This window comes from Hemibagrus wyckioides, linkage group LG06 (assembly GCF_019097595.1).
Source record: "Hemibagrus wyckioides isolate EC202008001 linkage group LG06, SWU_Hwy_1.0, whole genome shotgun sequence".
Classification (NCBI taxonomy): Eukaryota; Metazoa; Chordata; class Actinopteri; order Siluriformes; family Bagridae; genus Hemibagrus; species Hemibagrus wyckioides.
The window spans coordinates 34,101,311-34,116,381 of NC_080715.1; the positions used below are offsets into that span (position 1 = coordinate 34,101,311).

The window sequence follows — 15,071 nt, forward strand, 5'->3', positions numbered from 1 at the left end:
CAGGCGTATCCATCAACTAAATTACAGCGTTGGCGCTGGTGTGCTGTGTTATTACACCAGAGCTCTGAAGGCAGAGGTGTGGATCAACTTAACAACCTGTACTTACTTTTTAACAGAGGTTTAGTGGACAAAATAAGACAGAATAATCCGCTTTGCTGATCCGATTTGTTTAATCAAAACAACGTACTGTGTTAACGATTTCGGGGGAGGGTTTTCTCCGATCTGATTGGTCAGATGAAGCGTGTTATGTTTATGTATTACATAATATTTGCTCGTCATTCTGATACGTTATATGGTAGACGCTTCACATCATCTTACACTCGTAACAGACATACACTGCCATAGGTTTTGGGACACAAACGATTGAATTCAGGTGTTGTTTTTCAGGGGTTGGGCTCGGCCAGTGAAGTTCCAGTGAAAGGAACTCTTAATGCTTCAGCATACCAAGACATTTTCGACAATTTCATGCTCTTTGTGGGAACAGTTTGGGGATGACCCCTTCCTGTTCCAACATGACTGCACACCAGTGCACAAAGCAAGCTCCATAAAGACATGGATGAGTGAGTTTGGTGTGGAGGAACTTGACTGGCCTGCACAGAGTCCTGATCTCAACCCCATAGAACACCTTTGGGATGAATTAGAGCGGAGACTGCGAGCCAGGCCTTCTCGTCCAACATCAGTGCCTGAACTCTCAAATGCACTTCTTCTAGAGCATAGGTGTCAAACCGGATCCACAAAGGGCCGGTGTGGGTGCAGGTTTTCATTCCAACTGAGCAGAAGCCACACATGATTCCACCTGTTTAATCAACTGATTTTGGCTTTCAGTAAACTCAGGTGTGGCTTCTGCTTGGTTGGAATGAAAACTTGCACCCACACGGCCCTTTGTGGATCTGGTTTCACACCTATGTTCTAGAGGAATGGTCAAAAATTCCCATAAACACACTCCTAAACCTTGTGGAAAGCCTTCCCAGAAGAGATGAAGCTGTTATAGCTGCAAAGAGTGGGACAACTCCATATTACATTCATGTGCATGTAAAGGCAGACGTCCCAAAATTTTTGGCAATATAATATAATGTAGTAAAACATGTTTTTTTGTTGGACGGTTGAGGTGATCTTTGAAGATTCAGAAGTGTCAGATCCCTGTTCCTGACTGACAGGAGAGGAAACTGATGAGGTCTTCTGCAGCTCATCCATGTCAAGGTGTGATGTTGAGATGCTTTTCTCCTGCATCCTTTCTATCAGCTCGAACCAACAAGCTGTTTCCACAAACACACACACACCTGTCTCTCACTAGATGTTTTTTTTTTTGTTTTCACACCATTCCACCATTCTGTGTGTAAACTCTCCAGAATGGTGTGTGAAAATCCCAGCAGGAGATCTTCTGTTACTAAAAACTCAGACCAGTTCATCTGGTAGCAAGAACCACACCAATCCCAGAGATCAGACTGTGATGTGAACCAGCTTTGGACCTTCATCTGTGAATGTGCAGGTGTCCCTAATAAAATGGACGGAGTGTGTGCTGTGTGTTCTTGCATCTCATTGTAGGATTGTCTAAAAGGTCGTGATGGTCTTCTGAGATCAAAATGAGGTCTTCGTTCTTAGATCTCACCAGACGGCTTTGTTCATCCAAACTTCTGAACTAAAGAAGAAGAAGAAAAGGAAGAAGAAGAAGAAGAAGAAGAAGAAAAGAATTCCACGGCAGTAATTTAGATGTTCCAGAGAAGCCGGTGCAGAACCCGCTTCATTTAGCTCACTCCAGGTGTTACTAAGCAACACACTAGGCTCCGTAGGAAAGCATGTAATTGGCCTGTCGTGATGAGGGGCTAGTGCAGAGTCACGATCAGAGAGATAGAAACGATAATGTGTGTGTGTGTGTGTGTGTTAGTGGGTGGGTATCTGTCTGTTTGTGCAAGGCTATTTAAAAAGAAAAAGACTAGCAGACCAGGATAGAGAGAAAGACAGAGAGAGAGAGGAGGGGGGGCAAAGAGAGAGAGAGACAGACAGAGACACACAGAGAAAGAGAGAGAGAGAGAGAGAGAGAGAGAGAGAGGAAGGGAAAGTCGGGAGAGGGAAAGAGAAAGACACAGAGAGAGAGAGAGAGAGACAGAGAAACAGAGAGAGAGAAACAGAGAGAGAGAAACAGAGAGAGAGAGAGAGAGAGAGAGAAAGAGAAACAGAGAGAGTGAGTGTGTGTGTGTAATGGTGATAGCAGAGGCACTCAGCCAGCCATCATATCCCATTAAAGCAGTTATTAGCATCAGCGCTCTGACGTCTCGACAATGACTCGAGGGTGATAGAAAGCCGCGTGGTGAATTATCAGACGTCTTGCTTCCTTTTCCGATCTCGTCACAAAGCAGCGCCAGACAAAGCAAGCGCTCGGTTTAGAGATGGAGGAAAAGAGCGAGAGATGGTTTTTTACCAGCTGCCTCTCAATTGCATTCTCATTCTAATGAGATCAGCGTGCTTCCACGGGCGTGTGAGGAGTGTGCTGTCAGAGCTCTACACTGCAGGCTGATGACACAGGTGAGCAACGAGGCGCACATGAATGTACGTGAACAGGGGCATTACCGTTAACGGCGCTTTCAGCTTTCCTCTCGTCCTCTGCTGTTACCTGGAAGGAGATGAGAAAGTAAACAGTCAGAAAGTAGTTTAAAGGCCTGAATAAGAAAAAGACAATAAATACACACACACTCATTAATTATGCATCATAAGATCACTCTAAAGTCTACAGAGTTGGTGGTTTTGGGATTAGAAAGAGAAAAGAAAGAGCGAGAGAGAGAGAGAGAGAGAGAGAGAGAGACAGACAGACAGTCAGACAGACAGAAAGGGATAGTGAGATAGACAGAGAGACAGACAGATAGAGAGACATAAAGAGATAGAGAGACAGACAGAGACAGAGAAACAGACAGAAAGAGAGAGACCTCTAGAGAGACAGTCAGAAAGATATAGTGAAATAGACAGAGAGAGAGACTGACAGAGAGAGAGACAGAAAGAGAGAGAGAGAGACAGACAGAGACAGAGAGACAGCTAGAGAGACAGACAGAAGGAGATAGAGATAGAAAGAGATAGTGAGATAGACAGAGAGAGAGACAGAATAAGAGAGACAGAAAGACAGAGAGACAGACAGACAGGGACAGAGAGACAGAAAGAGATAGAGAGACAGATAGACAGATAGCTGTAGCGCCTGATTAGCGTGTCGGTATTTAACCGCTAATTAAGTCAAGCTAGCGCAGCATCAAGCGAATGCTCCTTCACTGGGTCTTAAGTGTGCAACTTGTTTAAACCGCAAGGAAGTGGGTGGCACCATGGCAACCGTCTCGCTGAAACCATTTTTTTTTAAATCTCCCTCAACCTTGTGCCACTTATAAAGCCCGAGGAGTCATCCCAGTGTGCCATTTAGATGTGGAGGACAATTAGGGGTTCTCTCCGTGCCGCGTCTAACGAACGACAGTGCCAGTGAGTCAGAAACGGGCTGTGAGTCACCTCGTGTCTGAAAAGGAGGGATGGAGGGATTAAGAGAAGAGAAGAGAGGAGAAGAGAAGAGAAGAGAGGAGAAAAGAAGAGAGAACTGTGTACTGACACATATCTGAAATTCTTAGAATAACTAAAGCAAATGTAATTCCTTTTATATTACAAACCCATGCTCACAGAACACACACACACACTCGGGCCGCTCCTTCCTGAACCCCCCCAGTGAGACATCTGCCCTAATGACTGACAGGATAATTGTGCTGCTTTTTATACCGAGGAGGACGTGACCCGTGTGTTTTTTTTTTTGTTTTACGTAACACACAGGACCAGATTTTCCCACTCTCCGTTCCATTCTCTCGGCATGCGCTGTGGGGAAAAGTGCAGTAGTGACATTGGAGCTGGACAGACGGGTCGCAGGGGCAGGAAGGGTTCACTGCCGCCTTCCAGCTGTGGCATGAGTGTGTGTACACTCAGAGAATCAATCCAGCAGAGAGAGAGAGAGAGACACACACACACACACAGAGACAGCAAGAGAGAGACAGAAAAATAGATACAGACAGAGACAGAGAAAGAGAGAGAGACAGAGAAAGAGAGAGACAGAAAAAGAGTTACAGAGAGAGAGAGACAGACAGCGAGAGAGAGAGACAGACACAGACAGAGATAGTCAGACAGACAGGCAGAGACAGGCAGGCAGACAGACAGACAGAGAGAGAGACAGATAGACAGACAGAGAGATACACACAGACAAAGAGACAGACAGAGAGAGAGAGAGACAGACAGACAGAGACAAACCGACAGACAGAGAGAAACAGATAGAGAGACAGACAAAAAGAGATAGAGAGACAGACAGACAGAGACAGACAGACAAAGAGAGAGACAGACAGGCAGACAGAGACAAAGAGAGACAAGCAGACAGAGAGAGACAGACAAAGAGACAGAGAGAGAAAAAGAGACAGACATCTGTTTCTTTCTGATGAATAGTATGATTTGAAATATGAAAAATATTTTTTGTTCTAGTGGACCAGTGAACAATGTGAGAAATCAAAGTCATGTAAGTTTTTTTGGATAAACGACTAAAAACAAAGACATAGTAATAACCTCAAGATCATTTATAACTATATATAGTACCTGGTGTTACATAAGTGAAGTGTTGTGCTGTTAAAGGAAAATAATCCATGCCTTGTGTATTTCAAATCAAAGACTTTAAATGTAAATGTATCGACAATCCGGAAATCACGGGACACATAACAGAGCTAGCTTTCTGTAGATTTAGAAAGTGACATATCGCTGCTTTAACATTTAACAGACATGGCTTTAACAGCCTTGTTATTAAGGATCTTGCTTTTTTTTCACATCTGGTTCCCTTTGTCCTTTCTAGGAACACTGTGTTAAATGGTCAGGGGGCACATACTTGGTTACACACACACACACACACACACACACTAGCACTAGATGCTAGCACACCCTGCTATCCGGCGAGTTGCGGTTATTGTGATGGCGAGCGGGGTCATGACCTTCAATCTCTTCTGACTCCAGAAAAGAAGTTGAATCGCTGTGGTAAAATCACACACACACACACACACACACACACACAAATCAACGGTGAGGCTTGATAGCTGTCTAGATATCACAATACACCCTTCTTTCCTCCCTCCCACACACACACACACACACAAGTGTACTTAACTCAATTATACATCTACACACACACACACATACACACCCTGCAGCGATTACAGAAACAGTATCATGGCTTCGCAGTGAGTAACAGTGACTAAAACACACACACGGCTTACATTTTACAAGGTCCAAGCTTGATGTTGATGAAAGGACTGGCCACGCCTATGTACAGCTCAGGCCTCTGGACTTGGACATCTACATAAAACAGAGAGTTATACAATTTTGCAGGAGGACACTTTAGTGTGTCTATGCAACACACACACACACAAGCCCTCACTTTTGGGTTCGTCTGTAATAGTGATTTCTTTAGGGGTCTGGAGGAGTTTGGAGCAAGGCACAGGGGGTGGGTTTGAATCAGCCACCAGGGGGCAGTGCCTGGTACGCGTCAGCAGCATGGAGTGGCTGGAGAGCTGACAGAGCCCGTTTTGTTGCAGTGTCTGTGATGCGTCTGCCTGAATAACACACACACAGACACACACACACATTCATATGGCTAATAACAAGTTAAACAGCCAACGCTGATCTGAACGGTACAGCAGACGAGCGGATGAAGGATAAAGAAAGAGAAATAAATATGTGCTTGGATGCCTCCCAAAAAAAAACAACAAAAAGCTTTTGGAATCAAACAAACATAAAAATGGAATTTCAAGATTTTTTCACTATATGAAATGAATTTTTATCGCTAGCTTATTTATTCAATATTAAAGCAGTTGGATAATTGAATAAAACATTTCTCATTTCCCCTGAACCTCGGAAGTAGCATTTTTTAAGCATAATTTACTCGGAATACTCTGAGCATAAATTGTTGGACTTTTGTTAGCGACACAATAGCCAGCTGACGGCGATGTTAGCGAGTGATATCCATCTCCCTCCTCTCTATGATGAATGTTACAGATTTATGAAACAAATCCATCTGTGTGTTGACTGATCTACAGCTAAAACTCATTAAAAGGTAAGTTTGCTGTTCGCGCTGCGAGCGGCCATCTTGTTTTGAAGTCACTTGCTGAACTCGGAGTTGAGAAGACCGACGTTTAATGCACAATTGTATCGCAGAAAATGACATGCATGACTATTTATGTCTTCTAGAAGCATCTCAACCAGAAAAATTCTAACTTAATATTATTTAGTCAATCATTTTGTCTGATTTAGCGCTCAAGGTTTGTCCTGCTAGTTCGTAGAAGTAGCAGCTAAGCCATAGCATTGCGTGCCGGCGTCCTGTGAGCTGTCTGTTCTCGTGGACCGAATGTATTTCAATATTTGTGGAATTTTGGTGAGAAAGCTTTTCGAAAGTACCATCTGGCCCAGCATGGAGGTCTTCTTCTCCTGCAGGTTCAATGGCTGGAAACTGGCACAAATGACTATCTGAGGAGCAGGAGGAGGTCCACTGCCTAGACCGATGAGAGAGAGAGAGAGAGAGAGATCAGACAGACGGAAGAAAGGTGCATATGCTGTACATATGTGTAATTGCGCAAGTGTAGCACATGCTGTACTGGAACAGAGCAATTCTGAAATTTTGGGAGGTGAACAAACATGACATCACATGTTTTCAAGACACACACACACACAGACATATGTGTATATATACATACACTATATGGAAAAAAGTATTGGGACAATGTATGAAATCTAGCACCTAGCCATGCAGTCTGCATTTACATACATTTTTGAAAAAAGTGGCTTGTTCTGAAGAGCTCAGTGAATCCAGGCATGGTTCTGTTTGTTCATCCCTGCTACATATTCCACAGTCAGCTGTAAGTGGTACTACAGGAAAGTGGAAGCGTTTAGGAACAGCAGTGACTCAGCTATAAAGCAGAAGACCACGTTAAGGTCTCGGAGTCCTGAGGTGCTAAATGCTCTGCTGGTTCTGTAGAGTTCTAAACCTTCACTGGCTTTAATATCAGCACAAAAACAGGCTTCTATAACCGAGCATGCAAGCCTCACATCACCAAAAACAATGCTGAGTGTCAGTTGGAGTGGTGTAAAGTACATGGTCACTGGACTCTGGAGCAGTGGAAAGGTGTTCTATGGAGTAATGAAGTGCCTACAGCTCTCACATCTGATGGGCAAGTTTGGGTTTGGCGGATGTTTGGTTAGATAGTGGAGGTGGGATAATAGTATGGAGCTGTTTTTTTAAAGGTTGACCCAGACCCCAGAGTCCCAGTATGACTGTACCCCAAGGTCCAAGTGATAACGACATGATTGGATGAGTTTGGTGTGGAAGAAACTGACTGGCTCGGACCGAACCCTGACCTCAACCTCATCGAACACCTTTGAGATGAACTGGAAAGGAGATCTTCTCATCCAACATCAGTTCCTGACCTCACAAATGCTCTCCTGGCTGAGTTTCCCACTGTAACACTCCAAAACCTTGTGGAAAGTGGTCCAGAAGAGTGGAAAGGGGGGACCTCCAGATTAATGTCTACGTATTTAAAATGTTTATACTTACAAGCTAAGACCTGAGTGGTGAGTAGTGCAGGGTAACAGGGAGAATATTGAACTGAATCCATTATGGACATGTCATGCTCATAAAGATCTGGCGAGGTTCTGGTGCTGTAGACAAGGCGGATGAGTGAGTATGACACTGACAACGAAAAAAAAAAAATTAAGAAAGGAAGAAAGCTATAGTATCCCATCCTTACAGAATTGAATATATGGAACAGGGTTCTAGGGTTAATGAGATGACCTAATCTTCAAGTTCTAAGGGAAAACGCACTGTAAATGTTCCTGCAATATTAATAGGATGAGCTATATGTGTACGCAAGTGTGAGGAGGAGATATTCCTTGAGGCACGGAGGATCTAGGGCTTGGTGCCAAGTTATGTATGCCACAGCATGTTACAATCTTTGCCTGATTAATTGGTAGCGAGCGCGCATGAGAGAGAGGAAAAAGACAGCGAGTGAGAATAAGATTTCGGTAGCAAGGCCTTCCAGCTTTATCGTGCTGTAATTCAGTCATTAACCTACTGAGGCTAATGACCCAGATGAGCCATATGGCACTGCTAATCCTCTCTCCCTCAACAGGAAACTCAAGACGGCATGGTGATATGTCTTCATGTTCTCTTACATCAATGTCAAATTTGCAATATTTTCTTTATGTCACTCGATCATTTTCATTTGCTGATGATGCACCCAGCAGACACGAGGCCTAAGAGCAGGTTGGTCCTTAAAACTTTGTTGTTATACCAGTACAAATGCCTACTTTCACCTTAGCATGCAGCATTGGTAAGGAATTATTAACACACGCACACACACACACCACAGTACCTTTCTGTTTTCTGTTATTTGTGGACAGCGTCTCGCTTGCTGAGTCCCCAATGGAAGTGAGGTCAACTGATGGAGTTCTCTCCTCCATTATTTCATACGTTGGAATGGCTTTTTTCAGGTATTTCCATGTTTCTTCTACACGCTCCAACCTGGGACTGCCAACCAAACCAATAACTTACATTTAATCATGACTTCCTAAATGACTAAGAAGCATAGAATTGCAGTATTTAATCATCCTGAGCTATTAGTTCAGGTTCAAGTGCAACTGAACAGCCCTTGTTTTGTATCTGATTTATGTCCTGCTGAGAGGATCAATGACCGAAGCTAACCGGCTGAATGAACAGGGACCGTGTCTAGCTGTGCTAATCAATAAACAGCAATTAAAAGAAAATATCGTGTTTCTGAATGCAGTGTACTGTACACAATGGCTCCAGCTTTATGATCAGAGCTACAGACAAATAAACAACCAACTAGATCTTTTTCTCCTTCATTTGTATTGTCCAAGAGGGAATTCACAAAACTCAATTAGCCCCAATTTTGCTAGTCTCTAGCTGTAGGTCTTTTACATGAAGGAGTCTTAGCCACCCAGCCATGCTCATACATACACTGAGAGACTTGTATATGCAATTCAAAACAGAGAAAAAAAAGGAGCAGGGTGGCATAAAGACTAGATGATCAGTTGGATGGTTGGTTGGTATTTCCTGGTTGGGGTGGATGCATGCATGGTTGGTGTGTCAGGTGGATGTATGGGGTGGGTGGTTAAATTAGATGGTTGGGTAAGTGGTTGGTTGCCCAGTCAGTTGGGTAGATGGGTGAGTAATTGGTTGGTTGGTTAGGTGGATGAGTGAGGAGTAGGTTGGTTGGTCAGGTGGTTACGTGAGTGGTTGGTTGGTTTGGTAAGTGATCAGGTGGTCAGATGGTTGGGGTTTTGATTGGTCAGGGGGCTGGGTGAGTGGTTGGTTGGTTGGTTTGTTGGGTAGATGGGTGAGTAATTGGTTGGTTAGGTGAATGAGTAAGTAGTTGGTTGGTTGGTTAGTTAGGGGCACTGTGTTGGTTGGTTGGTATGTCCTAGTTAGGTTGAATGCATGAGTGGTTGGTGTGTTAGATGGATGTATATTTTGACTGGATAAATTAGGTGATTGGTTGAGTGGTTGGTTGGTTGGGTAGATGGGTGAGTAATTGGTTAGGTGGATGAATGAATAGTTGGTTGTTGCCTGGTTGGTTAGGTGGTTGGGTGAGTGGTTGGATGATTGGTTGGTTGGTTAGAGTTTTGGTTGTTCAGGTGGTTGGGGAAATAGTTGGTTGGTTGGGTGAGTGCTCAGTTAGGGTTTTGGTTGATCCGGTAGTTGGGTGAATGGATGGTTGGTTGCTTGGTTGAGTAGTTCTTTAGTTGGGTGAGTGGTTGGTTGGGAAAGTACTTGTTTTGTTGAGTGAGTGCATGTTTGTTATTGTGTTGCACTGTGTTGGTTGATTAGCTGTCCTGGTTGGGTTGGCTGTATGATTGGTTGGTGGGTCAGGTGGATGGATGGGTTGGGTAAATGGATTAAGTGGTTGGGACAATGCTTGCTTGTTAGGTGGATGTGGTGGGTGAGTGGATAGATGGAGGAATGCATAGATAAATTAATAGTAGCTCTAAAGGAGGTCAATTTTTGCAGGCATTATTGCTTAACCAATATCACAGGGGAGGTGCCTAGGCAGGAATATGTCTGCTTAACAAGGTGGAAAGTACAGCAATGTTTCAGTCTCACTTACACAGTTTACTCAATTTAGCAGACAAAGCGGTGTCACAAAACCATTACTCCCAGCAAGAGAAATAAAAAACTGTAAAACTACATCGATTACAGCTCTGCTAGAAGCACTGCTCTGAAATACAGGCCTCCGCTGCTATCCTGGGCTCTCATCTATTAAAGCATGTGTACAAGAAGTTGTAATTCTGTGCATAAGAAGCACCAGTACACGCAAAACACTGACATTTATCTCCCATGCATACGCACAGCTGTTTGCGCTGGAAATTGATCAGTCCCGCAGAGTATTAAATTACTCTGTCAATTATTCTGACGTGGAGTGAAATGGGAGCTCTTAATGATCAGTTAAGATGCAATTATGCTTTTCTACCACTAGAGAATTCTGCATAATGTGGAGTAAATAAATGTGCATTGTCACATCCTTTAAATAAACGTGTGTCCTCACACTCAAGAATAACTTCATAATTCACATTCTACACATAGGAACAAGCATATGATAAATAAGATGCATAGAAATCTCCTATCTTTCACCCTCTCTGTCTGGGGTCTGGATTTACTCTCCAGGATAGGTTTTGTATTCTATTCGTTCATTCAGCTTTACCCTGATCGGGGTTACCCTGGGGGCAGAGCATGTCCAAGGAACACTGGACTTGAGCTAGGAATACATACCAGATTGGTACACAAGTCTATTATTACTAAGGTAAGCACTTCCAGGGTCCATGGAGGTGACATGGTTTAGATTATACAACTGTATACACAGTGCAGATAATGCATAAGGATAATGGCTAACAATGTAAATAACAAGTTAGCATAATGCGAGCTGTAGAAGAGTCTTACCTAAGAGGGACAAACTCCGGGATCCATCCTGTCAGACAGTGGATGATGCTGAAGTCTTCCAGCTCTCTGCTGGAATTTCGCACCACTCTAAACAGAGTCACAATAACAACAACATCAAGGTTTGTTTATGCCACTTTGTTTTACTATATGTCTACAGGAAGTAGAAAAAACAGGCCATGGATTAATGTCCACCAAGACAGTGTTAGAGACACAGAAATTCAACTGGATGCGACACGACAGGAAGCAAGCAACTTCATTATGTGACAGTGTGAAGGAATCAAATGACTGTGTGCATGTAGTGTGGCCTATTGCTCCCTTTCTCCTTCTCTTTCTTCAGGAATCCAGATGGCTGGATGCACTAATTGCGCCTCACGGGACTCTGCATTCAAGCAGTCCAGCAGCTATTAATTAACTGCGCCATTTCACGGCTTCTCTTCTCGGTGAATCGACTCGAACGCAAATCATCTGTCTTTAAGTGACGCAGGCTTTACACGTTTTCCCCCACAGGTGAACCGATGCTGCGTGTGTCAGTATGTCTGTTTGTGAGACGCTCTAATTGGATAATATTTTTTTTTTTTTGCTTCCTGTCAGTGTGTGCATCAAAAATCTGAATCGAATTACGGTCAGAAAAAAAAGAAAAAAAAGACCAAGGATATGAACTGATCCTGCTTCAGTGATTCACAGATCCTTCTTTAGAACACTTACAATCATCCATACGACTGTAATACTGTACATGAGAGCAGAATAAAATGGTCAAGAATTAATCATGAACTTGTACCTACTCTGTACCAGCTAGCTTCAGTATGGCTTTAGCCAGCAGCATGGGCCAGAGCTCTGATGGGTCGGTGGTAGCAGGAAGCAGCACATTGTTTTGTTCATTAAATGGCAGGGAATCATCGATAATGATCTTTCTCCAGCAGCCCTGGAACAGAGACACAAGTGTGTACTTATGAGACGAGATATTCGTGATGGTTGACATGGTACTTCTCAAAACACACTGTTATAACCACCACAAAACACAAAACTCATTTTAATAACGTACCATAAATATTTCATATTCAACCCGAAGGTATTTTATACAGCTGGATGACAGGAGTGTGAAAGTTTGCCCTGTAATGTGATTTTAACTGCTTTTACTGCACTTGAGACAAAATATTCTCTCATATTGGACTCCATTTTACTGAGAAAAGCTCCATGTGTCAAGAGTTAGATGTGTTTTTTTTTCTTCTTTTTTTTCAAATACCCACAGTCCATTAGTGTAGGGGTGCTGTCCTTGACTGAAGTGTACTCCATTTTAATAGTGAGAGCGAGAGAGAGAGAGAGAGAGAGAGAAAGAGAGAGAGAGATAGGCCTTTGGAAAAGACATTTAGCTGAAACTCTCTGACACCTATGCATCTAAATCACCAGTTTGTGCGATTGTTCAAAACATTATTTCTTAAATCATCACTGAATAATCCGCTTTCGTTTCTGCTTTTGTAAAGTTCGAGTTTTTTGTATTTTTTTTCTTCTTTTATTCTTCTTTTAATCTCCTCCCAGTGAGATACATCTGTAATAATTTTCTGTGAGAGCTACAATCATGCTGAGGCCAAATGCGTGTTGATGATGTCATACGATGCGTCTCAGAATAATCTGGATCGTTTCATCATCTACTCAGAATATTTTGGAATTTGCTTGAACTTGATTTCGTGTGAATGTCTGCGATGGATAAACAAATTCTGACCAGTCCGAAGGCCAGTGGTGGTTTAGAGAGAAGCTGTAGGACAGAAAGAGACACATTTATATTCCCATCACACACACACACCCACACACACACACACAGCTGTCTGCTAAGGCTCGTGTTCTCACTTAATCACCGCCTGCAGGACATCTCTGGCCGTCCTAAAGAGGAAGAAAGCAGACGTCCGTGCCAGTAGGTATGGAAGCTTTCACCTCTTAATCACTCTTCACTGACCGATAGCTGGCGTCGATATCACGCTGGGGTCAGCGTGGGATTTCTCTAACGCTGCACCACAGCGGAGGAAGCTGAACACTTTTCTTTTAAATGAATTAAATGAAGTGGATCTCTAAAAAAAAAAAAATCTCACTACTGCTTACAGGATTTAAACTAATCCTAATATACCCCTAGGTGACCAAATGTATGTGCACCCCTGATCATCACACCCATATCTTCATCTCGTTCTAGATGTGTTCTTCTCTCTTGCTCTCTTCCTAAATATAAAGTGGAATAACCTCAACCTCCCTTCTGGAAGGTTCTCCACTAGATGTTAGAAGGTGGCTTGTGGGGATTCATTCAGCTAGAAGATCATTAGTGAGATCAGACTCTGATGTTGGGATGTTCCAGTTCATCCCAGTGGGGTTGAGTGAGTCAGAGTCAGGGCTCTGTGCAGGACAGAGATCTTCCACGCCATGGCTTTGTGTTTTCATGCTGGAGCAGGGTTTGTAGTTCCATTGAAGGAAATGGAAATGGAATATTGGGGGAAGAGCCATATATGGGTGTGATGGTTAGGGGTGGACATACTTTTGGTGTATGGATGTTTTTTTTCTCTTACTAAAGCCTTTTTTGTAATTAAACATGATCCCACCATCCAGTAGAGCCGGACCACGTATTTCCCGTAGACGTTGTAAAGAGGCACATGATCCTTGGTTGCTTTACACAGGGAGTAGATGTGATCCCAGGGTCTCCAGGTTTCCTCCCAGAGCTGGTTGTCATCTCCTGTCTGTCTGCTGAACTCTTGCCACACAATGTAGATCTCACTGATGATCCGGCGCATGAGCTGAGAGATGAGATGAAGAACAGAAGGAAGCGTGAGAAGCACTTTCTCTCGCTATGCATCACTGTTTTTGGCCGAGATCCAGCTTGGCTAGCAAATCATTTCTGTTGACGATAGCTTTGTGATGAGCAGATGATCAATCAGAGTGTTGAATGCAACATTTTGGTTATGTTTGTGGCAAAACTTACTTCACTGGACAGCAAATGCTCATTAGCGGAAATGAGATCAAACGTCGATTCATTTTCTACCACAACCGGAGCCTGGAATTAGATGATAAAATAAATTAGCTGATACAAAAGATACAAAAACATAAAGGTTGGGAAATTAGCATGTATAAACTGATATATCTAACAGGAAGATTTATTCTGCTCTCTCTCTCACACACAACGATGCTGACCCATCGCTGAAGAAACAGTGCTTGATTATGATCCGTTAATGGACTCTAAAAGCTCCCTAATCAAATGTGAATTAAAGTCTGCGTTCTGTCTCCTCTGCCGGTTGTCGGCATGGAAATGGAAGCGGAGGCTGACCTCCGGTGCATTTCCTCAATTAAACCTTTCACACATAGAAGAACGAGCAAAAAGATGAGCTGATGGTCTCGGTGCACCAAACTGTGTTTGCTTTTTGCATAAAAATATCACACGGTCACACGATCAGTTGCTTTGTAGTCTCCTTGAACCACACGGACGATGAGGAGGTTTCGCTGCAACTCAGGAGACAAACAGAGCCCATGTTTTTTCATCGAAATAAAAATAAGATAGATGTGTATGTGTAACTGGAGCTGAAATCTTTCGTGATGCCTTTAGGATACGTTTCTAAAGGATACACCAGTGCAGATTGCTGCTCTTGACTTGTTTTCAATGCTGGACTGTAGGAACAGTCACTCCAGCTGTCTGGCTCTTACCTTGTTCATGATGTGCTCTGAGGGCCGTTTCCAGGTGTGAACGTTCAAAGATGCTGGGATCTTAACCATTCCTTCTGGGTCTTCAAAGAATTGCTGAGAATAAAAATTATTTGGTGGATTATTTAGCCAAAGAGGAAGAGGAAATGAAAGAAAGCTTGTATAACTCTAGTGTCTAGCGCTGTATATAAGGTTCACCTACATCCTACACTTATCATCTAGTTTAGTTCATCTATACAAAACAAAACAAAACAACAGGTCGCTCATACAGTCATTTCATTCGGCCCGTGCCCATGGACCGCCCACATCTCACACACTTCACTTTACAATACAAGTGGACTTGAAGTGCTGCTGAAAGTCTATAATCTATGCTGTGATTCCAGACCGGTGTTTAAAAATGTTC

At 43.1% G+C, this 15,071-nt stretch overlaps 1 protein-coding gene across 3 annotated transcripts in view; it reads right to left on the minus strand.

Moving 5' to 3' along the window:
• The window catches only part of adgb (androglobin), a 46,769-nt gene that overhangs the window by 26,622 nt on the left and 5,076 nt on the right, over positions 1–15,071 (minus strand). For all 3 annotated transcript variants that reach the window (XR_009204798.1, XM_058393079.1, XM_058393078.1), the window contains exons 3-13: positions 14,672–14,764; positions 13,956–14,027; positions 13,579–13,770; positions 11,779–11,918; positions 10,997–11,083; positions 8,415–8,569; positions 6,445–6,539; positions 5,429–5,603; positions 5,268–5,346; positions 4,936–5,023; positions 2,569–2,611 (exon numbers count right to left, since the gene is read on the minus strand). Coding sequence is in view for 2 of the 3 variants with exons in the window: in XM_058393079.1 (XP_058249062.1) it covers positions 2,569–2,611; positions 4,936–5,023; positions 5,268–5,346; positions 5,429–5,603; positions 6,445–6,539; positions 8,415–8,569; positions 10,997–11,083; positions 11,779–11,918; positions 13,579–13,770; positions 13,956–14,027; positions 14,672–14,764 (1,219 nt within the window). In the remaining variant the exon portion in view is untranslated. The remainder of the gene's footprint in view (positions 1–2,568; positions 2,612–4,935; positions 5,024–5,267; positions 5,347–5,428; positions 5,604–6,444; positions 6,540–8,414; positions 8,570–10,996; positions 11,084–11,778; positions 11,919–13,578; positions 13,771–13,955; positions 14,028–14,671; positions 14,765–15,071) is intronic.